This window comes from Scyliorhinus torazame, chromosome 4, assembly GCF_047496885.1.
Source record: "Scyliorhinus torazame isolate Kashiwa2021f chromosome 4, sScyTor2.1, whole genome shotgun sequence".
Lineage (NCBI taxonomy): Eukaryota > Metazoa > Chordata > Chondrichthyes > Carcharhiniformes > Scyliorhinidae > Scyliorhinus > Scyliorhinus torazame.
Genome location: NC_092710.1, coordinates 183,727,613 through 183,755,219, shown reverse-complemented (window position 1 = coordinate 183,755,219; position 27,607 = coordinate 183,727,613). Strand labels below are relative to the sequence as shown.

Genomic DNA, 27,607 nt, shown 5'->3' with positions numbered 1-27,607 from the left:
CTTGGAGAACCGTTTTCTTTTATATTTCCAGAAACAGCTTTTGGGCTCATCTGAGTGGGATGATGTTACTGTGTTCTAATATGAAGCTTTATGGTTGTGGGCTGATTTCTCACCCTTTTCCTGACCTGACTGGTTAATATGAATTTATTTTCTCTATGGTCGTTATGGTTCCAATGCTAACCATGTCCTCAAACTTTATCATCCTCCATCGTATCCATGTTTTTTTTTTGTTTGCAATGTTGCTCTGTCTCTGATAAATCATTTACCATCTTTTTTAGTTCTGCACATGTTTTCCCAGTGATTGGGCTTTCCACAATGACTGCAGTGTGATTCAGATGTGGGCTATTTCCTTCTATCAGTGAAATCGTGGTTGTCCATCTCTCTTGCGTATTTCTTTCTCTGTCTGGTGTGCTTTAACTGTATTAATCCTGCTGCCTTTTTCTTGACTGAACTGAAAGTTAGTACTCTGGACAGTCAGCGTATTCATCTGTCTACTTGTGGGTTGCTGCTGTCTCAGCTATTAAACAACCTCAACCGCTTCTCTCCTGTGCACAAAAAGGATGTAGCTGACCTGTTGCCCTTCAGTAGTGCCTTTTAAAAAGCTACTGAATGTCAGTCTGCACTTTTGTTTGAACTTTAACTATCTCCACGACATCAGCCTCACAGTTGATTATGGGCTGTAGCTGTGTGTTCACTGCTACGGCAGTGGCGGCCATTTTATTTCTCATGATTCACTCCGGTTTTCTTCTCAGTCTCTGGCACTAATTGAAATTTAATTTTCTTTTTTTTTTTTATAAATGTTTTATTGAAAATTTTTTCCCAAACAACAATTTTTCCCCTCTTACAAAGCAAACGCAACAATAACAATACAGAAATTTTAAACAATACACAAGTAACAAAACCCCTTTATCTTTGACCTAAACTAAACCCCCCCTCCCCCCCCCCCCCCCCCCCCCCCTCCCCCTGGGTTGCTGCTGCTGGTCATCTGTCTTCCCTCTAACGTTCCCCTAGGTAGTCGAGAAATGGCTGCCACCGCCTGGTGAACCCTTGAGCCGATCCTCTCAGGGCAAACTTTATCTGCTCCAGTTTAATGAACCCCGCCATATCATTTACCCAGGCCTCCAGTCCGGGGGGTTTCGCCTCCTTCCACATGAGTAGGATCCTGCGCCGGGCTACTAGGGACGCAAAGGCCACAACGTCGGCCTCTTTCGCCTCCTGCACTCCCGGCTCTTCCGCAACTCCAAATAGAGCTAACCCCCAGCCTGGTTTGACCCGGGCCTTCACCACCCGCGAAATCACTCCCGTCACTCCCTTCCAATACCCTTCCAGTGCCGGGCATGCCCAAAACATATGTGCGTGGTTTGCCGGGCTCCCGCCACACCTCCCACATTTGTCCTCCACTCCAAAGAACCTGCTCAATCTTGCTCCCGTTATGTGTGCTCTATGTAGCACCTTAAATTGAATCAGGCTAAGCCTGGCGCATGAGGAAGAGGAATTTACCCTGCTTAGGGCATCAGCCCACATACCCTCCTCTATCTCCTCCCCTAGTTCTTCTTCCCACTTTCCTTTTAGTTCGCCCACCGACTCCTCCCCCTCTTCCCTCATCTCTCGGTAAATCTCTGACACCTTGCCCTCTCCGACCCACACCCCTGAAAGCACCCTGTCCTGTATCCCCTGTGTCGGGAGCAATGGAAATTCCCTCACCTGTTGTCTAGTAAATGCCCTCACCTGCATATATCTCAAGAAATTTCCCCGGGGCAACTTATACTTTTCCTCCAATGCTCCCAAGCTCGCAAAAGTCCCATCTATAAATAAATCTCCCACCCTCCTAATTCCCAACTGGAACCAGCTCTGAAATCCTCCATCCATTCTTCCTGGGGCGAACCTATGGTTGTTCCTGATTGGGGACCCCACCAGGGCTCCCCGCACCCCTCTCTGTCGCCTCCACTGTCCCCAGATATTCAATGTTGCCGCCACCACCGGGTTTGTGGTAAACTTTTTAGGTGAGATCGGTAGCGGCGCCGTCACCAGCGCCTCTAAACTCGTCCCTTTACAGGACTTTCTCTCCAGTCTTTCCCACGCCGCTCCCTCACCCTCCATCATCCATTTACGTATCATTGCCACATTGGCGGCCCAATAGTAATCGCCCAAGTTCGGTAGTGCCAATCCTCCTCTGTCCCTACTACGCTGAAGGAACCCCCTCCTTACTCTCGGAACTTTCCCTGCCCACACGAAGCTCGTGATGCTCCTGTCTATTTTATTAAAAAAGGTCTTAGTGATTAGTATAGGGAGACATTGAAATACAAATAAGAACCTCGGGAGGACCATCATCTTAATTGCTTGCACCCTGCCCGCCAGCGATAGAGGCTGCATGTCCCACCTCTTGAAGTCCTCCTCCATTTGTTCTACCAACCGTGTCAGATTAAGTCTGTGCAAGGTTCCCCAGCTCCTAGCGATCTGAATCCCCAGGTATCGGAAGTTTCTTTCCACTTTCCTTAGAGGCAAGCCTTCTATCTCTCTACTCTGGTCCCCTGGATGTATCACAAATAATTCACTCTTTCCCATGTTTAGCCTATACCCCGAGAAATCCCCGAACCCCCTCAAAATTCGCATAACCTCTATCATTCCCCCCGCTGGGTCCGACACGTATAACAATAGGTCATCCGCATATAACGAGACTCGGTGTTCTTCTCCCCCTCTAATCACCCCTCTCCATTTCCTGGAGTCTCTCAACGCCATGGCCAGAGGTTGAAATTTAATTTTCAACCTAATTCAGCATTAAATTAATTTTAAACTGTTTGGAATATCTATTCACAGGTTGCTAACTGTGTTATGTTTTCTTGTTCCCGTAAGTTAGAAATAATCACGCTTTAGCTTCAAAAAGCTGGAGCTTTAGTGAATGCATTTTCTTTGCTCCTCTTCATGTAGCTGGTAGACTGATACATTATTACCTGGCACCTGACTATAGCAGCAGTAATATGCACACCCAGATGTACATTCTCATAAGTAAGTTCCTCGATTTTTACAAATAATGTAACAATATAACAAAAGGTTTGAATGTATGAGTTTCCCTTCCACCAAATAATAATTTTGTATAATGGTAGAGTTTTGTTCCTATATCTCTAAGTATTTTCATTTTTTTTTACGCACACTCCTACAGATGTTGCTCACCCCCAGATACACTCTGCAAAATGTGAACATTGTTCTCCTGGGGTCATGAAAATATTAGCAAAATTGAACGAATCCTTCCCATTTTCTTGAACAATACTGTCTATTACCCAGAGGTAAGCAGTACCATCGTTGCACAAAACATGCCTGTGTATAGCAAGGAAATATGCCAGTTTAAAAAGAAGTAAAATCTGGAGAGATTGGAGTTAGTAAATAAAAGGCAAGTCGTAGCATTAGTCCAGCCCTTTAGCTTTTCAAATAGAAATAGTTTTAAATGGTGACAGTGGATTTGAAAGTTCTGTAATGCCAGATTAGGATCACCTATGAAAGAAGTGTAAGGTCCTCGTTGTCTTGCATGCCTTCCTGATGATGTAAAAATCTGTTCTGTGAGCCTCATTTAATAGTATGCCAAACAATACTTCAGCTTGCAACAGCAGTGCAGTGGCAGTTCCAGGGAGATGTGAAGACAAGTACTCAGCCTTCCAGTTCTGCCATAAGAGCAGCTGAGTGTTCAAGGGCACTGGAGGATTTTATGGCGCATTAACAAGTGATTAAAAAGTAAATCTGACTAACATGGAAAGTTTTACTTCAACGATAATCGGGTTTAGGTGGCTGTGCATTCAAAGCGCAGTGACCAGGCTTTCTTTGTCAAGTAGAATGGAGTCTGTACAATACAGCGCCACTTATTATGTATAATATATATGTTACATAGTGAAAATGTATTTTCCTGTATTCCATCCAGCTGTTGTGGCTCACATTTCTGCCCCTTTGTAATAAGGTGGGGAAGCCTGTGTCTTCTCAGTTACTGCTTCAAAGACTCTCCATAATCATCTGAAGCCAGGTGCATTTTCTAGGAAGGAACAGGTTACTTATTTTCATGCCTGGATTAAAACATTTATGCTTCCAGGAAATGCTCCATCATGTGGCTTGGTAGAAAATTGCACTTTTAAATAACCCCAAATTCTTGAGTTTCATTAAAAGCAAAATACTGTGGATCCTAGAAATCTGAATTTAAAAACAAAATCAGTTATTATTTATCTTGATTTTAATTATCTTGGAGTTGGAATCCAGTGGTTGCAGCATTAATGTTCTGAGCAGCCTCTAAAATAGGTCCATTGTTCGCTAAAAGTACAGAATCATCAGCTCCCAATCCGCCCGGAGAACCGCCACTACACGGCTTTTGAGGCAGACGGCCGCCTTTTCCACTTCCTCCGCGTCCCCTTCGGCATCACGAACGGGGTCTCGGTGTTCCAAAGAACAATGGACCGAATGGTGGACCAGTACGGGCTGCGGGCCACGTTTCCGTACTTGGACAATGTCACCATCTGCGGCCATGATCAGCAGGACCACGACGCCAACCTCCACCGATTTCTCCAAACCGCCCAAACCCTTAACCTCACTTACAACAAGGAGAAATGAGTTTTCCGCACAACCAGATTAGCCATCCTTGGCTATGTCATGGAAAACGGGGTTGTAGAACCCGACCCCGACCGTATACACCCCCTCCTGCAACTCCACCTCCCCCACTGCCCCAAGGCCCTGAAGAGGCGCCTCGGGTTCTTTTCATATTATGCCCAGTGGGTCCCCAACTATGCGGACAAAGCCCGCCCACTAATCAAGGCCACCATCTTCCCACTGGCAGCCGAGGCGCGCCAGGCCTTCAGCAACATCAAGGCGGACATCGGCAAAGCCGCGATGCGCGCGGTGGACGAGTCCGTCCCCTTCCGGGTGGAGAGCGACGTATCAGAGGTGGCTCTCGCTGCTACCCTCCATCAAGCAGGCAGACTGGTAGTGTTTTTTTCATGCACCCTCACCACCTCCGAAATTCGGCACTCCTCAGTCGAAAAGGAGGCCCAAGTCATCGTGGAAGCCGTACGGCACTGGAGGCACTACCTCGCTGGTAGGAGGTTTACCCTCGTCACCGACCAACGATCGGTAGCCTTCATGTTCGATAATACGCAGCCGGGCAAAATCAAGAACGAAAAGATCTTGAGGTGGAGGATCGAACTCTCCACCTATAATTACAATATAGTATATCATCCTGGGAAGCTCAACGAGCCCCCAGATGCCCTGTCCCGTGGCACATGCGCCAGCACGCAAGATGACTGACTACGGGTTATCCATGATGACCTCTGTCACCCGGCTTATCCACTACATCAAGGCCCACAACCTGCCTTACTCCACCGAGGAGGTCAGAGCTATGATCAGGGATTGCCAGATCTGTGCGGAGTGTAAACGCACTTCTATCGACCAGATAAGGCCCACCTGGTGAAGGCATCCCTGCCCTTTGAGCGCCTCAGTATCGATTTCAAAGGGCCCCTCCCCTCCAATAACCGCAATACATATTTCCTCAACATTAAAAAAATTTAAAAAAAAAAATTATTCTACATTTTCACATTTTCCTTCAAATATTTACACCCCAACCACAAACAGTAAATGGTAACTAATACAAAATCAATCCCCTTAACAATACCAATGATCCCATCCTCCCACCACCCCAAACAACGGCCCACCTGTCAATATATGCATCCAATAAAACAAACCCTCCCACGGTGGAAAAAAAAACAAAGAAAAAGAAAAAGTGGTCCGCGACCGCCCATGGTCACCATTGACCTAGAGAGTCCACCCCCACCCACCCCCACTCAACGCCATCCAGCCTCTGAAAGAGTACCGGACATGATACCCAAGAGTTGTAAACCCCCCCCCCCAGGTCTCCAGCTCCTCCCGTCCACTGCCTCGTGTAAAACTCCTCCTCCCAACCTCGGTTCCTTCCCCCCAACTTTCCACCCCGGCTAGACCACTCGGACCCTGTTCTGCCAGGCTCCGATGGCCGCAGCCCCTCCCCCCACCTCACTCCCGTTCACTGGCCGGCTTAAACCGGCCAGCGTGGAGGCCCCCGCCCGGGTCCCTTTCCCCCTCACCCGGCCCTAGGAAAGCCCAGAGATCCCCTGTTAGCACACGCACACCCCGCATATCCACCTACACTCCAAACAAAGAGCCCTCATTTCGAGTGAAAGTCTCGTCCCTTCCCTTGTCCAAATATATACAACATTGGTTCCTTTAGCCCCTACACATGCACACAGTGAAACAAAAAAGAAGAAAATACAGTCATGAGGTTACATCGGCACATGGCCATTTCTCAATTTGTCAGTTCTGCCACAGTCCTTCTGCCTTCGCAAACTCCTCCGCTGCTTCCGCCGTTCCAAAATAAAAGTCCCTGAGCGTATAAGTCACCCTCCGCTTCGCTGGATATACAATGCCGCACTGCACCTTGCTAATGTACAGTGCCTCTTCACCCTATTGAAGGCAGCCCGCCTCCTCGCCAGCTCCACCGTAAAGTCCTGGTATAAACGTATACCAGCTCCAGCCCACTGCACCACCCGCTTCTGCTTGGCCCAGCTCAGGACCTTCTCCTTCACACTGTACCTACGGAAGCACAGAGTCACTGCCCTTGGCGGCTCACTCGCCTTTGGTACAGGCCTCCACGACCGATGAGCCCGATCCAGTTCATATCGGGAGGGATCCTCCCCCTCCCCCAGTAGTTTTGCCAGCATCGCGGCAAAATACTCAGTCGGCTTCAGTCCTTCAACTCCTTCGGGCAGCCCCACGACCCTCAAATTCTGTCGCCTGGATCTGTTTTCCAGGTCTTCCATTTTTCCTTGCAGATCCTTGTTAATGTCCATCACCTTCCGCATCTCCTTCCCCATCGAGGCAAGTTGATCACCGTGCTGCAATAACGTCTCCTCCACTTCCTTCAGTGCCTCCCCTTGCTCTCGCACCTCCGCCACTGCGCTCGCCACCGCCGTAATCACCGGGGAAATCGCCTCCTCCACCAGCGCACTCAAAACCTCCCTCATCTCCTTCCTCACCGTCTCCATGCATTTTGCAAACTGCCTTTCGAATTCCGCAGCCATCACCTTAGTTATTTCTTCAGCCGTAAGCAATGCGGCCTCCCCTGGTGCTCCAGCCTTCATTTTCTTTACTGACCCCGCGGTGACGTTTCCACTCCCTGACGGACTTTCAGCCGCTTTTTTCACGGCCGTTTTTTTGCTGGTCTTCAACATTTCCCTCCTCTGTGCTGTCTCCCGACTTTTACTGCCTTCGCTGGCGCTAGGACCGGGCGTTAACCCCCGACAATGCCGTTCCCGAACGGGAGCCCTCTCTCCTCAACATTATTGATGAGTTCTCCCGCTTCCCCTTTGCAATCCCTTGCCCCGACATGACCACGTCCACCGTCATTAAAGCCCTACATAGTGTCTTCACCCTGTTTGGTTTCCCCAATTATGTCCACAGTGACCGGGGCTCATCGTTCATGAGTGACGATCTGCGTCAGTACCTGCTCAGTAAAGGCATCGCCTCGAGCAGGACTACCAGTTATAACCCCAGGGGAAACGGGCAGGTGGAGAGGGAGAACGTGACGGTCTGATAGACCGTCCTACTGACCCTGTGGTCTAGGAATCTCCCAGTTTCCTACTGGCAGGAGGAGCTCCCCGATGCGCTCCACTCTATTAGGTCCCTACTTTGCATGGCCACAAACGAGACCCCTCATGACCGCCTATTTGTTTCCCCCAGGAGATCCACCTCAGGGGCCTCGCTTCCGCCCTGGCTTAAGACACCAGGGCCCGTCCTACTCCGAAAACACCTCAGGGGCCATAAGTCTGACCCTCTGGTAGAGAGGGTCCAGCTCCTACAATCCAACCCCCACTACGCATATATCGAACACCCCGATGGCCGACAGGATACGGTCTCCCTCCGGGACCTGGCACCCACCGGTTCCACCACCACCACTCCACCCTATCCCGCCCAACCTACCATGACCAGCGTCCCCGCCCCTATATGGCTCCTGCGCACCCTCCCGCCCGCCATCCCCCCCCTTCACCGATCCACAGGAATGAAGCTCCAGAAGAGATGCTCCCGGAGTCCACGTCTGTACCCGCACCGGCGCCCTCACTACCGATGCCAGCATGGACGAATTTGACACCCGGTCCAGCAACAACGCCTGAGCTTCGGCGATCATACCGCACAATCCATGCGCCGGACCGGCTCAACCTATGAACCTGTCATACCCGCCGGACTTCATTTTTTAACAGGGGGTGAATGTATTATATCAATAATCCACCATTGTATCTGTGCTATGCTGTTGCCCTTGTATTTGTATCTGTGCAATGCTGTTGCCCTTGTGGGCTCCACCTATGGGCCATTGTATGGCATTATCCATAAGGGAACATGTTAGGGCATGTAAGGGCTCCGCCCATGGCTCCTCCCCTTGAAGGGAGGTACAAAGAGCAGTCGACCTGTAGGTGGTTCTCAGTGTTAGATCAGTCGCAGGCAGGCACTGTTCTAGTTGATTAAAGCCACAGTTTATTTCTACTCTTGTCTTGAGTGAATTGATCAGTTAAGACACATTTTTATCTAATAGGTGTGAACACAAAAACAAGGGCCGGGATTCTCCGACCCCGCGGGGAGAATCGCGCCCCACTGCCAAATTCCCGATTCACCCTGCCGATTCTCTGGCACCCGCGGGATTCCCGCCGCGCCGGTCGGGGGCCATTGAAAGCGGCTCCCCCGGCGATTCTCCCGGCCCCGATGGGCTGAGTTCCGCCGGCGTGGGTTACTCGGGTCCCACCCGGCGGGTCCTGGAAGGTGAGTCTGCGGGGGCCGTCCTGGAGGGTGGGGGATCTGACCCCGGAGGGGGGGTGGGGGGGGGGGTGGGGAGAGAGGGGGAGAGACCCCCAAAGAACAAAGAAAAGTACAGCACAGGAACAGGCCCTTCGGCCCTCCAAGCCTGTGCCGACCATGCTGCCCGTCTAAACTAAAATCTTCTACACTTCCTGGGTCCGTATCCCTCTATTCCCATCCTATTCATGTATTTGTCAAGATGCCCCTTAAACGTCACTATCGTCCCTGCTTCCACCCCCTCCTCCGGCAGCGAGTTCCAGGCACCCACTTCCCTCTGTGTAAAAACTTGCCTCGTACATCTCTAAACCTTGCCCCTCGCACCTTAAACCTATGCCCCCTAGTAATTGACCTCTCTACCCTGGGAAAAAGCCTCTGTCTATGCCCCTCATAATTTTGTAGACCTCTATCAGGTCGCCCCTCAACCTCCGTCGTTCAACCGCTCCTCATAGCTAATGCCCTTCATACCAGGCAGCATCCTGGTAAATCTCTTCTGCACCCTCTCTAAAGCCTCCACATCCTTCTGGTAGTGTGGCGACCGGAATTGAACACTATACTCCAAATGTGGCCTAACTAAGGTTCTACACAGCTGCAACCCCCACGGTGGCCTGGCCCGCGATCGGGGCCTACCGATTGGCGGGAGGGCTGGTTCCATGGGGGCCTATGTTCCTCCGGGCCGGGCCCCTGTAGGGCTCCGCCATATTGCCCGGAGGACGGCATGGAGAAGGGAACCCCCGCGCATGCGCGGAAATACACCGGCCGTTCCGAGCATACGTGAACTCGCGCCGGCTGGAGCTGCGGGGACCACTCTGGCACCGACTTAGCCCCCTAGGAAGGGGAGCATTCCCCATTATCGGGGATCATTGATGCCGGAGTGGTTGGCGCCGCTTTTCACGCCGGCGTGGGGACTCCTGCCCAAAATGTCTGCAAGTCTTTTCTCGGTATATGTGTAAAGCTACGTGCTATGCGCATGTCTCCCCCTTCCCGCCCCCCCCCCCCAATGTCCTTTAGCCTCCTCAAATAGCCACCCCTCCCACAGACCCCGTAAAAGCACCCTAGCCCCCCCTCACATAAATCCTCTGCTCTTTTTTCGAATCTTGGCTGCAATGTTCCTCTTTAAATGATTCTTGACCTCATTTATGTTGAGTGCTTCTTTTATTCTGTTTTAAAATATATGTGTGTATATATATGCTTTCTGCTGAATCAACATTATGTGGCTCCTCGAACTTCTGCAGAACACCTGGAGGCCTCTCGGGAAATCATTGGATTCCAGGGAACCTGGTTTGGGAACCTCTGTTCAATTCTATTAGAGCGAAAAATAGAAGGAAGAGTGGCTTGTTGTATATAGCAACAATGACCGGGTCAAGTGATGCCTTTCAATTTATATTATTGGTTGTTCGTCAGTTTTTACATGGTCGGTACTATACCGTTACTGGGCGGTATTCTCCCCACGCCGGGTGGGAATATCGTCGGGGCGCTGCGCGAGGCGTGCCATGCCGCCCCAACACCCGCACATGATTCTCCCACCCCCCTGAAACCAGCGCCGTGAGAATCGCGGCGGGTCGCTCGGAGAATCGCTGCAAACGGCGAGCGGTAATTCTCCGGCCCCAATGGGCCAAGCGGCCGGCGAAAAAAATGACAGTCCCGCCGTTGCCGCTTACCCCTGGTCGCTGCCAGCGGGAACGGTGGGGTGGTGGGACGGACGGAGGGGGGCTCCTTCACCGGGGGGGGGGGGGGGGCCTCCGATGGGGCCTGGCCCGCGATTGGGGCCCACCAATTAGCGGGCCGGCCTCCGATCCCTGGCGCCATGTTGGTGAGGGGCCGGCGCGCGTAAGAAGTTCCCCGCGCATGCGCAGGATGGCGCAGCCCAACTGCGCATGCGCAGGAATGAGCTGCCCCAACTGCGCATGCGCGGGTTGGTGCAGCGCCATTTGGTGCCACGTAAAGAGGCTGGAGCAGCGTGAACCGCTCCAGCGCCGTGCTGGCCCCCTATGGGGGCCAGAATAGGTTGTGCCCGGGCCCTGATCACACCGTCGTGAAACGCGACGGCGTTCACGACGCCGCGGGCACTTAGTCCTGGGAGCGGAGAATCCCGCCCACTATGTTTGACAAAGAACAAAGAAAAATACAGCACAGGAACAAGCCCTTTGGCCCTCCAAGCCTCTACCGGTCATGATACCAACCTTGGCCAAAACCCTCAGCACTTCTTAGTGCTGTATACCTCTATACACATCTTATCCATGTATTTGTCGAGATGCCTTTTGAATGTCATTAATGCTTTTACAACCTACCCTGGCAGTGCATTGCAGGCACTCAACACCCTCTGTAAAATAACCTGCCTCGCACATCTCCTCTAAACTTTACCCCACGGACCTCAATCCTATGCCCCCTGGTGACTGACCCCTCCACCCTGGGCAAGAGTGCCTGCCCATCCAATCTATCCAAGTCTCTCATAATCTTGTAGCCCTCTATCAGGTCGCACCTCAACCTCCATAGTTCTAATGAAAAGAGTCCCAGTCTATTCAGCCTCTCCACATAGCTAACACCCTACAGACCAGGCAAGATCCTGGCTAACCTCCTCTGCATCTGCTCCAAACCATCCGCATCCTTCTGGTAATGTGCCAACCAGAATTGTGCTCAATATTCCAAGTCTGGCCTCACCAAGTTTCTATACAACTGTAGCATGACTTGCCAGTTTTTATACTCAATGCCTCGTCCCATGAAGGCAAGCATTCCATATGCTTTCTTGACAACCTTGTCCACTTGTGTTGCCACTTTCAAAGATCTGTGGACATCACGCCCAGATCTCTCTGACTTTCTATATTCCTAAGAGTTTTGCCATTTACTGTATATTTCCCCTCTATGTTAGACCTATCAAAATGCATTACCTCACATTTGTCCGGATTAAACTCCAGTTGCCATTTCTCTGCCCAAGTCTCCAACCTATTTATGGCCTGCTGTATCCTCTGACAATCCTCCACACTATCTCCCACTCTACCAATCTTGGTGTCATCTGTGAACTTACTAATCAGACCAGCTACATTTTTCTCCAAATCGTTTATGTATTCTACAAACAACAGAAGCTCCAGCACTGATCCCTGTGGAACACCACTAGTCACAACCTTCCATTCAGAAAAACACCCTTTTACTGCTACCCTTTGCCTTCTGTGATCGAGCCAGTTCTGTATCCATCTTGCCACCTCACCTCTGATCCCGTGTGACTTCATCTTTTGTACCAGCCTGCCATGAGGCACCTTGTCAAAGGCTTTACTGACATCCATGTAAACAATACCCACCGTCCTCCCCTTATCAATCATCTTTGTCACCTGCTCAAAAAACTCGATTACTGAGACAAGACCTCCCCTTCACAAGACCATGCTGTCTTTTGCTAATGAATCCATTTGCTTCCAAATGGGTATAAATCCCGTCCCTGAGAATTCTCTCCAATAATTTACACCGATGTGAGGCTCACCAGCCTATAGTTTCCTGGATTATCCCTGCTACCTTTCTTAAACAGCGGTATCACATTAGCTATTCTCCAGTCCTCTGGGAGCTCACCTGCAGCCAATGAGGATACAAAGATGTCAGTCAAGGCCCCAGCAATTTCCTCCCTTGCTTTCCTTAGTATTCTCGGATAAATCCCATCAGGCACAGGAGACTTATCAACCTTAATGCTTTTTAAAACACCCAATACCTCTTCCTTTTTGATGGCAACATGACCCAGACTATCCACACACCCTACCCCACCCTAGCCACAAAGTCCTTTTCTTTAATGCAAAGTACGCATTTAGTACCTCGCCCATTTCCTCAGGCTTAAGACATAGATACCCCCACTGTCCTTAAGTGGCCAAATCCTTTCCCTGGCCACCCTCTTGCTTTTTACATATGAATAAAAAGCTTTGGGATTCACCTTAATCCTACTTGCCAAGGACTTTTCATGACTTCTCCTAGCCCTCCTAATTTCCTGCTTAAGTACCTTCCTACTTTATTTATTGTAAGACACCTTCCTGTTCCTTTATATGGTTTGGGAGCTGATGTAGTTAGAATGTAGGTGTCCACTACATTAAAATCAGTAATTAAGTCTACAATACACCAAGCACAGATTTGTGCCTCAGATGTTACAGCAATAAGCCCAAGGATTTTATTGAAAGTGTTTTTTTAGAATTTAATTTTGGTACATTGTATTTAAAAAGTAATTTCACAAATTGTGTTACGATCCCAGTTGATGTTATAACTGGACGGGAAGATCCCAGAATGGATCCCTGGTTCAAAAGACTGTAACTGTTACTTTTTAAAAATAAACCATGAAGGAACAGTCAGAGGACTGCGAATTAGTTTTAAAAACAAGGTACAAACATTTTTAAACATGAAAACATTGGATTATGAAGCAATACTTCTTTAAAGATTAACATGGACTGCAGGATACATCTTAAACTACGATGGCCTCAGTAACCCAACATTCTTTTAAACACACAAGATGGCTGTGGCCAATTCACTCAGGTGAATGTCTGTGGATTGCTTCTCAGAATCTCCTCAGATGATTGTCTCATAAGAGTTTCCAAATGTCACTCCCAATGAACATGCTTTATAATCTTATTTTACAATAATGCTACTCAATAGCAGTTTGCATTCTGAAATTCAGTCCAGGTTGTCCAAATGACTCTTTAAACAAAGCTTCAACTCCACAGTTGACAGTAAATCCAGTAGCTATGTTTTACACCACCCCCTTTAGGATCTCCATAGAATCCCTACAGTGCAGAAGGAGGCAATTCAGCCCATCGAGTTTACACTGACCCTCTGAGAAAGCATCCGACTGAGGCCCACTTTTATGCCCTATCTCTGGAACCCCTCCAAACCTGTACATATTTGGACTGTGGGAGGAATCTCGGATATGGATAGGACGTGTCTGCATCAATGGGCCAAGGTGGAGCTGGTTGACAGCTTCAAATTCTTAGATGTGTACATCACCACTATCTGTCCCGGTCCACCCACATCGACACTACGACAGCGCCTGTACCTCCTGCTGCTTTGGGAAAGCGGGCAGCATAATCAAAGACCCTTCCCACCCGGGTTATTCCACTCTCCAATCGGGCAAGAGATACAAAAGTCTGAGAACACGCACTAACCGGTTCAAAAACAGCTTCTTCCCTTCTGTTACCAGACTCCTGAATGGACCCTCTTAGGGACTGATCTGATCTCTTCACATATCTTCTCTACTGAGTAGTACTGCATTCTGTATGCTTCACCCGATGCCTGTGTCTATGTATTTACATTGTGTATTTATGTATGTCCTTTGTTTTTTTTTCATGTATGGAATCATCTGTCTGGACTGTACGAAGAACAATACTTTTCACTGTACCTCGGTACATAGAACATAGAACATAGAAAATACAGCACAGAACAGGCCCTTCGGCCCACGATGTTGTGCCGAACCTTTGTCCTAGATTAATCGTAGATTATCATTGAATTTACAGTGCAGAAGGAGGCCATTCGGCCCATTGAGTCTGCACCGGCTCTTGGAAAGAGCACCCTACCCAAACTCAACACCTCCATCCAACACCAAGGGCAATTTTGGACATTAAGGGCAATTTATTATTGGCCAATTCACCTAACCTGCACATCTTTGGACTGTGGGAGGAAACCGGAGTACCCGGAGGAAACCCACGCAGACACGGGGAGGACGTGCAGACTCCGCACAGACAATGACCCAAGCCGGAATCGAACCTGGGACCCTGGAGCTGTGAAGCAATTGTGCAATCCACAATGCTACCGTGCTGCCCTTAAGAACAAATAAATCTACACTATATCATTTTACCGTAATCCATGTACCTATCCAATAGCTGCTTGAAGGTCCCTAATGTTTCCGACAGGTACATGTGACAATAGAACAAATCCAGTCCAAATTCCAAGGCCAGAATTGAAACTGTGATCCTGGCACTGTGAGGTAGCAGAGCTAACCACAGTGCACCATGCCATCCTTGTTTTGACTGCTGTACAAACTGCTCATAAGTAATTGCTTTAACTCTCAATTCCCAGACTCTATTAAGGTGGCATCAAACTATTGACTTATCTCTGAAGTCTGCTATTCCACTTTAAATCTGGTTACTGCAATTGTCTAATTAACTCAAAATACTTATTCCTTGAATTGTTCAGAACAATAAATACCTTGGTTTCTGTTCTTGTAACTTCAGCCGTCATAAGACATTCTTTTTGTCCAAATTCCCTGGTTATCCGGGCAGTAGCTGGTTCTTTGCAAGTCCAGTCCTGACCAGTCTTTCTTCTGCCAGAGTTGAGAGATGTTCACTCCCTCCCTAGTGTCCTTCTTCAACTGCCAATAAATTCAGATAAATGCAGAACAAAAAAGCTTTATTCAGAGGATGGCTTAACAAAGCATGGACCAACTTGTCCTAGGACCTGTTTGAAGCCAACAGTCCATAGAGTGGGGTGTAGGGGGCACACAGGAGCCAACGGACGACAGGGAAGTGCAGGGGGAGCCTACCGGGAAAAGAGGGGAGGACCAGAAAATAACCGACACAGAGGCCAGAGAGCCCAGAACAAGAACACAGGAAGAGGGACCCCCTAGGGAAGCTGAACACAGGACAGGGAGAGAGGGGGTGAAGATGAAAGGCCCAACAACAAAGGAGGGGCACTGCTCATGTATAAGTAACGAATAACTGACCATTGTACAGTGAAGGGTACAGGAAAGGACCCTCAAACAATGAGGGGTGTGTGGTGGGGTGGGGCGGGGGTGGGGCGTGACCGACACTAAGGAAATCAATATGTACGTTGCAAACAGCACAGTCTTTACTGCTTGCATAGTGTACCATATATAAAAACATTTCAAAAAATAAAATGGCTTCCAGTTGCTAAACAACACTTTCATTCCTCTGCGGCTTATTTACTCTTCACACCGTAGCCCTCCAAGCACAATAGAAACATAGTTGGAACTGAATCACCCCTCCCCCCCCCCCCCCCCCCCCCCCCCAAACATCTTTGTCCAGCATGAATACAACTATAGATTTGACCCTTCCTTTCACCGAAACATTAAATTAAACCCACTTAAAACGATACCTTATTTCAAATGTTTACCAAGACAAATAAAAATCCCTTAAAACTGCATTGGTTTTCTTCACAATTGAGACTTCTCTGGCACTGGACACATCAAATATGCATGCAATACTTGGAAAGAATGTATACCTCAGCTTTACACAAAAACTACAATTATTTTCTACAAAACGTTTTTTAAGGCAGTTTTCATTAAAAAAAAATTCAAGTGCCGCTTTCGAGATTGGTTTAATTTGTACCTTTTGTTGCATTCTGTCTGCTTAAAATATGATTTTGACACGCTGGCAGTGCACATCAGTAAAACCAGATCAGCCTTATTTCAAGCTATTAAATCAAAGAGATGCCATGGTATAAGGTCTGCATTTAAGCAGGCATATATTTTTGAATGATAATTAAAACAAACTCTAGATTTTAATCGGGATATGTAATTGTTCTGTGTTCTAATGGATTGAATTGTGCTGTTCCTAAAAATCTGCCAATCAGTGCCTTGTTTTATATGAGCTATCAAGTTTGAAAGCAATAAGCTTTACCAGTTTTGAATTGTACGGAGGAGTCTGGTAGTGATCTGATATCTTAGAACATAGAACATTACAGCGCAGAACAGGCCCTTCGGCCCTCGATGTTGCGCCGACCTGTGAAACCACTCTAAAGCCCATCTACACTATTCCCTTATCGTCCATATGTCTATCCAATGACCATTTGAATGCCCTTAGTGTTGTCGAGTCCACTACTGTTGCAGACAGGGCATTCCACGCCCTTACTACTCTCTGAGTAAAGAACCTACCTCTGACATCTGTCCTATATCTATCTCCCCTCAATTTAAAGCTATGTCCCCTCGTGCTAGACATCACCATCCGAGGAAAAAGGCTCTCACTGTCCACCCTATCCAATCCTCTGATCTTCTTGTATGCCTCAATTAAATCACCTCTTAATCTTCTTCTCTCTAATGAAAACAGCCTCAAGTCCCTCAGCCTTTCCTCATAAGATCTTCCCTCCATACCAGGCAACATTCTGGTAAATCTCCTCTGCACCCTTTCCAATGTTTCCACATCCTTCCTATAATGCTGCGACCAGAATTGCACGCAATACTCCAAATGCGGCCACACCAGAGTTTTGTACAGCTGCAACATGACATCATGGCTCCGAAACTCAATCCCTCTACCAATAAAAGCTAACACACCATACGCCTTCTTAACAACCCTCTCAACCTGGGTGGCAACTTTCAGGGATCTATGTACACGGACACCGAGATCTCTCTGCTCATCCACACTGCCAAGAATCTTACCATTAGCCCAGTACTCTGTCTTCCTGTTATTCCTTCCAAAATGAATCACCTCACACTTTTCTGCATTAAACTCCATTTGCCACCTCTCAGCCCAGCGCTGCGGCTTATCTATGTCCCTCTGTAACTTGTAACATCCTTCCGCACTGTCCACAACTCCACTGACTTTAATGTCATCTGCAGATTTACTCACCCATCCTTCTCCGCCCTCCTCCAGGTCATTTATAAAAATGACAAACAGCAGTGGCCCCAAAACAGATCCTTACGGTACACCACTAATAACTGGACTCCAGTCTGAACATTTCCCATCAACCACCACCCTTTGTCTTCTTCCAGCTAGCCAATTTCTGATCGAAACTGCTAAATGACCCTGAATCCCATGCCTCCGTATTTTCTGCAGTAGTCTACCGTGGGGAACCTTATCAAACGCTTTACTGAAATCCATATACACCACATCCACCTGTTTGGTCACCTTCTCAAAGAACTCAATAAGGTTTGTGAGGCACGACCTACCCTTCACAAAACTGTGTTGACTATCTCTAATCAAATAATTCCTTTCCAGATGATTATACATCCTATCTCTTATAAACCTTTCCAAGATTTTGCCCACAACAGAAGTAAGGCTCACTGGTCTATAGTTACCGGTGTTGTCTCTACTCCCCTTCTTGAACAAGGGGACAACATTTGCTATCCTCCAGTCTTTTGGCACTATTCCTGTAGACAAAGATGACTTAAAGATCAAAGCCAAAGGCTCAGCAATCTCCTCCCTAGCTTCCCAGAGAATCCTAGGATAAATCCCATCCGGCCCAGGGGACTTATCTATTTTCACATTTTCCAGAATTGCTAACACCTCCTTCTTATGAACCTCAAGCCCTTCTAGTCTAGTAGCCTGAATCTCCGTATTCTCCTCGCCAACATTTTCTTTTTCCTGTGTGAATACTGACAAAAAATATTCATTTAGCAACTCTCCTATCTCCTTGGACTCCACGCACAACTTCCCACTACTGTCCTTGACTGGCCCTACTCTTACCCTAGACATTCTTTTATTCCTGACATATCTATAGAAAGCTTTAGGGTTATCCTTGCTCCTACCTGCCAAAGACTTCTCATGTCCCCTCCTGGCTCTTCTTGGCTCTCTCTTTAGGTCCTTCCTAGCTAACTTGTAACTCTCGAGTGTCCTAACTGAACCGTCATGTCTCATCTTTACATAAGCCTCCTTCTTCCTCTTGACAAGCGTTTTGACTGCTTTAGTAAACCACGGTTCCCTTGCTTGACCACTTCCTCCCTGCCTGACAGGTACATACTTATCAAGGACACGCAGTAGCTGTTCCTTGAACAAGCTCCACATTTCCATTGTGCCCATCTCCTGCAGTTTTCCTCTCCATCCGATGCATCCTAAGTCTTGCCTCATCGCATCATAATTGCCTTTCCCCCAGATATAACTCTTGCCCTGCGGTATATACCTATCCCTTTCCATCACTGAAGTAAACGTAATCGAATTGTGGTCACTATCACCAAAGTGCTCACCTACCTCCAAATCTAACACCTGTCCTGGTTCATTGCCCAGTACCAAATCCAGTATGGCCTCTCCTCTCGTTGGCCTATCTACATACTGTGTCAGGGAACCCTCCTGCACACATTGGACAAAAACGGATCCATCTAAAGTACTCGAACTATAGCGTTTCCAGTCAATATTTGGAAAGTTAAAGTCCCCCCCTAACAACTACCCTGTGCTTTCGCTCCTATCCAGAATCATCTTTGCAATCCTTTCCTCTACATCTCTGGAACTTTTCAGAGGCCTATAGAAAACCCCTAACAGGGTGACCTCTCCTTTCCTGTTTCTAACCTCAGCCCATACTACCTCAGTAGATGAGTCCTCATCAAACGTCCTTTCTGCCATCGTAATACTGTCCTTGACTAACAATGCCACCCCTCCCCCTCTTTTACCACCTTCCCTGAGCTTACTGCAATATCTAAACCCCGGCACCTGCAACAACCATTCCTGTCCCTGCTCTATCCATGTCTCTGAAATGGCCACAACATCGAAGTCCCAGGTACCAACCCATGCCGCGAGTTCACCCCACCTTATTCCGGATGCTCCTGGCATTGAAGAAGACACACTTTAAACCATCTTCCTGCCTGCCGGTACACTCCTGCAACTTTGAAACCTTACTCATGACCTCACTACTCTCAACCTCCTGTATACTGGAGCTACAATTCAGGTTCCCAAGCCTCGGCTGAACTAGTTTAAACCCTCCCGAAGAGCATTAGTAAATTTCCCCCCAATTGATTGGCAAAGCAATGGTAATTTTTCATGCTTGCAAGGTAGCATCGGCAGAGTATTTTTTTCTGTGTAAAGGCAAAGAGAATGCCATAATGCATCATGGAGATTACAACCCGAACAGAAACCAATTGGCCCACATATTTATGTTATTGCTCGTTCAATATTACAGCTTTCTATTTTCATCCCATTTTCATATTATTTTCTTTGAAAATAAATGTTTTTTATTCCCTCTTCAAGTGCTCTAATTCCCTCTGAAATGGTAAGGTTGGCTTGGTTTCATTGGTAACTTTCAGTAAAACATTCCCTATTCTGAATACTTCCCTTTTGTTGCTGATTTACTGATGCATGGAGCTAATTATATTCACCTTCAATGCTCTGGACATCTTCTTCAGCTGAAAAGGTTAAGTGGGAATCTATGAAGAAGCAGCACTATTAATTGAAATGTTTCATGGTTTCATTTTATTTTTGGCGTGATCTTAATAAAGCAACATTATATATTTCCATCAATTAGAAAGTACTTCTGTAATGGCATGTCCAAAACTGTCCATGTATTCCCGTTATGATTTCTTGTCCTAAATAGCCACATCATTGCTAGAAACGATAGAAGGACTCCAAAGAGACTTTGGTGTCTACATGCACAGATCATTAAAATGTCATGAACAGAAAATAACCAGAAAGACTAATGGAAGGCTGGTATAACGAGAGGAATGGAATACTTCGGTTTGATCAAAGTTTTCAAGGTACTAACAGCACAAATAGAGTAGATTGGGGAAAAGCTAATTCCTGTGATTGGGAAAACTAATTCCTGTCTTGGACAAGCAGGCATTGTCAAAAAAATTAGAGTTGAACCTTTCGGGCATGAATTTAGGAAATACTTCTGCATACGAAGAGCTGTCAATGTTTGGAGCACTTTTCCACAAATGGATAAATCAATCAGTGATCTTAAAGCTGAGATTGATGGATCGTTGTTATCTCAAAGTTATGACGGGATAAGGAGGCAAAGGCAGGCATGTAGAGTTGGGTCATAGATATGTCCTGATCTTATTGAATGGTGGCACAGGTTTGAGGGGTTTAAATGGCCCACTCTTGTTCCTATGAACCTCTTATCACCTTGTTTAAGAGTTAATGTTAATATTGTTGTCAATAATTTTAAAACACTCCTCTTTATGCAAGTATATTAAAATATCATAGAATTTACAGTGCAGAAGGAGGCCATTCGGCCCATCGAGCCTGCACCAGCTCTTGGAAAGAGCACCCCACCCAAGGTCAACACCTACACCCGATCCCCGTAACCCCACCCACACTAAGGGCAATTTTGGACACTAAGGGCAATTTATCATGGCCAATCCACCTAACCTGCACATCTTTGGACTGTGAGAGGAAACCGGAGCACCCGGAGGAAACGCACGCACACACTGGGAGGACGTGCAGACTCCGCACAGACAGTGACCCAAGCCGGAATCGAACCTGGGGCCCTGGAGCTGTGAAACAATTGTGCTATCCACAATGCTACCATGCTGCCCCTAAATATGGATAACAATAGTTGGAAAATAATTGAATCATAAGCAACAGTCTTTCTGAAATTGGGAGAGTGTAGATGTGAGGCTGTTATGTCTCAGTTTAGTTAGTTTGATCTGCTGCACAGTTTACTGAAATGTATGGATGAGAGATTTCCATGGACTGGCGTTCTCTTGGGATGACTACGGAGGAATAAATTACTTGCGTAACCAGCGGCACATGCATTAGTGTGCTATTCATACGTCTGGCCAGTTTGATGTGTTCTCATTTGAAGTATTCAGTAGGGCAATTTACTTGGGCTTTTTCAGCTGGGATGAGCTGCAGCTGTATATCGGTGCAAAAATATGATTCAGATGGATTGTGAACACTAAATGATTCTGTTTTCAGAATATGCTGCTTCAAACTGACATTTTTTTTCTTCCATTAGAATGATTGAGGAGTGTGGAAGAAGAGGAAAAACCATGGCCGAGAAGAGGCAACTATTTATGGATATGAGTGAGTACCTTTGTATTTGTAATTATGAAATAACAGCACACTAATATTGCTGATCTCTTGATACATAGCTATGTATGTATCAATTTGAAATATGAAAATAATCACTCAAATGAGAACTTAAAAATGTACAATTTCAGAAATCTATTAAATTATTATTGAGGAAAATAAATATTATTGTGTTGTGCAACGGCAGATGTACATTCGCTGTCTCTTAGCAGGCAAGTTCTCAAAACTAGCTCCAGTATTTTTGGGGGTAGGAAAGAGATTGCGTGAAAATTAGGTATTCAGAAGTTGTTTTTTTCTTCAGGTCACAAAAGGAGAGAAATTGTATACCGTTGTATGCCCAATTCAACAATAGCAGAGAATTGGCAGCTGGTAACTTTGACAATGGAGGATTGTGTTGAATAGAACAGACTTTATATAGAAATTACAAAACAGAAATGAGTTGTTTGGCCTAACCAGTCTATTTTTCAGTTTACCTTCCACATGAGCAGTCAAACTAATCCCATGTGCACACACTTTTCCCACATCCTGTTAGTGACCTTTCCTTCAACTGTTATCCAATCTCATGTAAAATGTAGAAATGGCCTTTGCTTCAATTACTGACTGTGTGCGTTCTACATCCCTCTTAAAAAATATTGTCCTGCTCTCTACTGTAAAACTCCTACATTTAATTCTAAAACGATGCCTCCTTGTTCAATATTTTTCTATTTATTCCTTCCTCATATTAAATATCCCTGTCAAATTGTCTCCTATTCTCCTTATTTCCCTCTGTTGAAAGCTACCTCAATTTTTCAAGTCTTTATTTGTATTTGTGTTCCTCAAACCTGTGCAGCATCCGAGTGAAAATATGCTGTTCATTCTTCACTCTCTTAGCATTACACCTGGAAGTTTTGCATCATATCTCAACTTGCATATTCTGGATCACTGAACTTTATTACATTCAAAGAAAAATTATTAACATTTAACCAAAAATCTGAGGTATCACCTCAGATTAGTTGAAATTGATATTATCTGCCACCTATTTGCTTATATCAATTTGTCCTTCTAGTTTCCTTTGATAAGTATAATTTACTATGCGTCCTATTTTATTATGTACAGATTTAGATGCCACTTCCTCTAGCCCTGTATCCAAATTGTCAAAGTGTGCACTAAACAAAAATAGGCCTAGAGCAAAACACTACAACACTGCTACCTACATCCATCCAACCTGAAAAGCTGTTCTTAGTTCCTATTCTCTGCTCTTTTCCTTCTAATCTGTTTTTATTTCAGTTTACTACCTTCACCCAAATCCCATGAGCCATAATCTTTTTCCAGTGTGGTATCTTTTCGAAGAGATTCTGAAACTCTACTTACACAGCATTTTCCCCATCAAACAATTTTGTCCTCACCTTCTCAAAAAACTTAGATTAGATTTGTCAAATACGATCCACGCAACTAAAATCTGTATTGTTTGCTTTGAAATATTTTACCCTGAGTTAGATATTTTGTAATTTCATATTTAATTTAAAAAATTTTAAAAATCACCCATAATAGAAATTAAGCTAACTGACCTATAATCACCCTGTTTAGCAACACCTCTCTTTTTAAAAAAAATATATTTTATTCAAGATTTTTTGGCTAAACATGTAGTGTTTCTTTTAAACAACAATAAAGCAATATAAATAACAGTGGCCAGTTTTAAACAAATAAATAAATAATATATGAACAGAAACAAAAACCAAACTAAATGGCAACTGCCTTGTCAAAAATAAATACTCTCCAAAGATATAATCCAACAGTCCAATATACATTACCTAAAACAAGTGCCTATACATATACAATAACATTCCTGAGAGTCCGTCCGATTCTTCCCCCCCCCCCCCCCCCCCCCCCCCCCCCGGGTTGCTGCTGTTGTCTTCTTCTTTTCCATTCCGTCTATCTTTCTGTGAGGTAGTCGATGAACGGTTGCCACCGCCTGGTGAACCCTTGAGCTGAACCCCTTAGTACGAACTTAATCCGTTCTAACTTTATAAACCCTGCCATGTCGTTTATCCAGGTCTCCACACCCGGGGGTTTGGCTTCCTTCCACATTAACAATATCCTGCGCCGGGCTACTAGGGACGCAAAGGCCAAAACATCAGCCTCTCTCGCCTCCTGCACTCCCGGCTCTTCTGCAACCCCGAATATAGTCAACCCCCAGCTTGGTTCGACCTGGACCCCCACCAACTTCGAAAGCACCTTTGCCACCCCCACCCAAAACCCCTGTAGTACCGGGCATGACCAGAACATGTGGGTGTGATTCGCTGGGCTTCTCGAGCATCTCGCACACCTATCCTCTATCCCAAAAAATTTACTGAGCCGTGCTCCAGTCATATGCGCCCTGTGTAACACCTTAAATTGTATCAGGCTTAGCCTGGCACACTTGGACGATGAGTTTACCCTACGTAGGGCATCAGCCCACAGCCCCTCCTCAATCTCCTCCCCCAGCTCTTCTTCCCATTTCCCTTTCAGCTCATCTACCATAATCTCCCCCTCGTCGCTCATTTCCCTATATATGTCTGATACCTTACCGTCCCCCACCCATGTCTTTGAGATCACTCTGTCCTGCACCTCCTGCGTCGGGAGCTGCGGGAATTCCCTCACCTGTTGCCTCGCAAAAGCCCTCAGTTGCATATACCGGAATGCATTCCCTTGGGGCAACTCATATTTTTCCGTCAGCGCTCCCAGACTCGCAAACGTCCCATCTACGAACAGATCTCTCAATTGTGCTACCCCTGCTCTTTGCCATGCTCCAAATCCCCCATCCATTCTGCCCGGAACAAACCTATGGTTATTTCTTCTCGGGGACCGCACCGAGGCTCCCGTCTTTCCCCTATGCCATCTCCACTGCCCCCATATTTTCAATGTAGCCACCACCACCAGGCTTGTGGTGTATTTCTTCGGTGAGAACGGCAACGGTGCCGTCACCATAGCTTGTAGGCTAGTCCCCCTGCAGGACGCCCTCTCCAATCTCTTCCACGCCGCTCCCTCCTGTTCTCCCATCCACTTACACACCATTGAAACATTGGCGGCCCAGTAGTACTCACTTAGGCTCGGTAGTGCCAGCCCCCCCCCCCTTGTCCCTACTACGCTGCAAAAATCCCCTCCTCACTCTCGGGGTCTTCCCGGCCCACACACAGCTCATAATACTCTTCTCGATTCTTTTGAAAAAAGCCTTCGTGACCACCACCGGGAGGCACTGAAACACAAAAAGGAATCTCGGGAGGACCACCATTTTAACCGCCTGCACCCTACCTGCCAGTGACAGGGACACCATGTCCCATCTCTTAAAGTCCTCCTCCATCTGTTCCACCACCCGCGTTAAATTAAGCCTATGTAATGTACCCCAATTCTTGGCTATCTGGATCCCCAAGTACCGAAAGTCCCTTGTTACCTTCCTCAACGGTAAATCCTCTATTTCTCTGCTCTGCTCCCCTGGATGCACCACAAACAACTCACTTTTCCCCATGTTCAATTTATACCCTGAAAAATCACCAAACTCCCCAAGTATCCGCATTATCTCTGGCATCCCCTCCGCCGGGTCCGCCACATATAGCAACAAATCATCCGCATACAGAGATACCCGGTGTTCTTCTCCTCCCCTGAGTACTCCCCTCCACTTCCTGGAACCCCTCAATGCTATGGTCAGGGGCTCAATCGCCAGTGCAAACAATAACGGGGACAGAGGACATCCCTGCCTCGTCCCTCTATGGAGCCGAAAATAATCAGACCCACGTCCATTCGTGACCACGCTCGCCATCGGGGCCCTATACAGCAACTGTACCCATCTGATATACCCATCTCCAAAGCCAAATCTCCTCAGCACCTCCCACAAATAATCCCACTCCACTCTATCAAATGCTTTCTCGGCATCCATCGCCACCACTATCTACGCTTCCCCCTCTGATGGGGGCATCATCATTACCCCTAGCAGCCTCCGTATATTTGTATTCAGCTGTCTCCCCTTCACAAACCCAGTTTGGTCCTCATGAACCACCCCCGGGACACAATCCTCTATCCTCGTTGCCATTACCTTGGCCAGAATCTTAGCGTCCACATTCAGGAGGGAAATAGGCCTATAGGACCAGCATTGCAGCGGGTCTTTTTCCTTCTTTAGGAGGAGCGATATCGTTGCCTCTGACATAGTCGGGGGCAGCTGCCCCCTTTCCCTCGCCTCATTAAAGGTTCTCATCAGTAGCGGGGCCAGCAAGTCCATATATTTCCTATAGAATTCAACTGGGAATCCGCCTGGTCCCGGGGCCTTCCCCGCCTGCATAGCAACATCTCTCTTTTTGAGTATTATGTTGGCCACTCTCCAGCCGTCTGGCATACATTTAACTCCCTGTGGTAATTTAGTGATGTATCTGAAATTTGTTCTGTTTCATAGTTATGTTATGTCATTGCTGTGCATCTTTTGTCTGCTTCCATGATTATCACAAGTGGAGTTCAAGGATGAATTTCCCGAAATTAATGACTATTTAAACTATTTGTCATGTTAGTTCAGGGAGAAATACTGACCAAGATAGGAAAAGAACTTCCCTGCTCTTCTTCAGCCTGTCCACCTGAGCAGGCTGATATTGGCTAAGGTTAAGGCCTCCAATACCACTCCAATGGTGCTTCATTCATGCACTACTATCATGGAGTGACAGTCCCCAGCAGCGATTTTCAAATTCTTTTTCCCGGACTCACTTTTACCAACCGTCCGAACTTCAGTACCTACACCGCTGAAATTTGGGGCATATGCCCTCCGAATTACGCAACCCACACCGACCGACCTTCTCGATCCACACCTGCCAACCTTTGCGACACACCATTTTCACTTTCCTTCAATGCGACAGGTGAGCTTGCTTGGTCCTCATGATCTCGCTTGCTTTATCATTCAATGTTACATTTCTGCTAAGAACTTCAGCTGATGATTTAAGTTCTCGCTGCATTCTTTGAAATAAAATAAAGAGGTTTGTCCTTGAATTCGCCATGCTGAGACTTCAAATGCCTTACCAGTACAGGCTTGGAGGGCTGTATTGTTCTTTTTTGTCCTTTGTTCTTTTGAGGGTTTTAAAATTTCATTTCTCTCCCGATAACACACATAGGTTTTGCATCCTCATTTGGATTGGCACAGTTAACAAAGTCATACCTCAAGAAATAATTTTTAGACTGCTTTGTTCCTGATTTCTGTTCTGTCTTTATGGGCTGTTCACCAGAGGCCCTGGAGCGCTGGATACAGCTCACACTAGCAGTGCTTTGTCCTGCCATGGACTCTCCTGTGCAGCTCTCTCCAGCAGATTCAGTTGTGAGATCCTGGCCTGGTTTTTTCTCTGGCCTTCTCTTCTTTATTACAAAATGATCCATCTTCTGTTCTTCTCACAGTCCTGTTCCTTGGTGTGCTTGCTCACAGCGACAAAATGGAGGAATCTCTCCTCTGTGATTTTGCGTGGAAAGCAGGTTGTGCAGGTTGCGTGACGTCGGTGCATGTGTCGGCACATGATCTGCTGTCTGTCGCCGCTTCTGGTGGGAAGGCTCCAGCATTCATATTTAAAGGCCGGTTGTAGCCGGCATTCTCAACTTAAAAGCTGGTTACAGCCAGCATTCTTAAAAGCCGGTCACGGCCATTGTTTGCTTCTCCCGCGATTGGGAACGCTGCAACTTTCCCGACACCCACCTGTGAATCATGACCTACCCGCCCATCACAGCCTGCAGTTTGAAAAACCTTGGTCCAGAGGATAGGCCCAAGTGCTTGGAATGAGTCTCAAATCCACAAATATCTAACAGGAGTTTAAAAAAAATAAGATTTCTACTGTTTTTTTTAAAGTGATGAGCATTAAACCACTTGGGTATGGGTATCATATAATAGTGGAGCATTTCCCAAATAATAACTTCATTGCAGTGTTAATGTGAGCCTAAGTGACAATAAAGATTATTTTTTTAAAATGACTAAATATGATATGAAGCTTGAAAGGGGAGAAAAGAGTCAAAAACCAAGCTATGGAAATTCAGTAAGCAAACTTTGAAGGGGTGAAAGTATGTTGATTGGAGCCATTTGGGCAGAGCTGCCAATGGGCAAACCTACAGAAAAGCAGTGGGAGGTATTTAAAAAGTGT

At 46.7% G+C, this 27,607-nt stretch overlaps 1 protein-coding gene across 13 annotated transcripts in view; it reads left to right on the top strand.

The window, feature by feature from the left end:
- LOC140410628 (dystrobrevin beta) overlaps window positions 1-27,607 on the top strand; it is a 964,620-nt gene that overhangs the window by 292,736 nt on the left and 644,277 nt on the right. For 12 of the 13 annotated variants that reach the window (XM_072498957.1, XM_072498958.1, XM_072498965.1 and 9 more), the window contains exon 2: window positions 21,421-21,488. In XM_072498957.1, coding sequence (XP_072355058.1) covers window positions 21,422-21,488 — 67 coding nt within the window. In that variant the 5' untranslated portion in view covers window position 21,421. Of the gene's footprint in view, window positions 1-3,160; window positions 3,285-21,420; window positions 21,489-27,607 lie in introns of all 13 variants that reach the window. The other variant, XM_072498956.1, reaches the window with a different exon arrangement.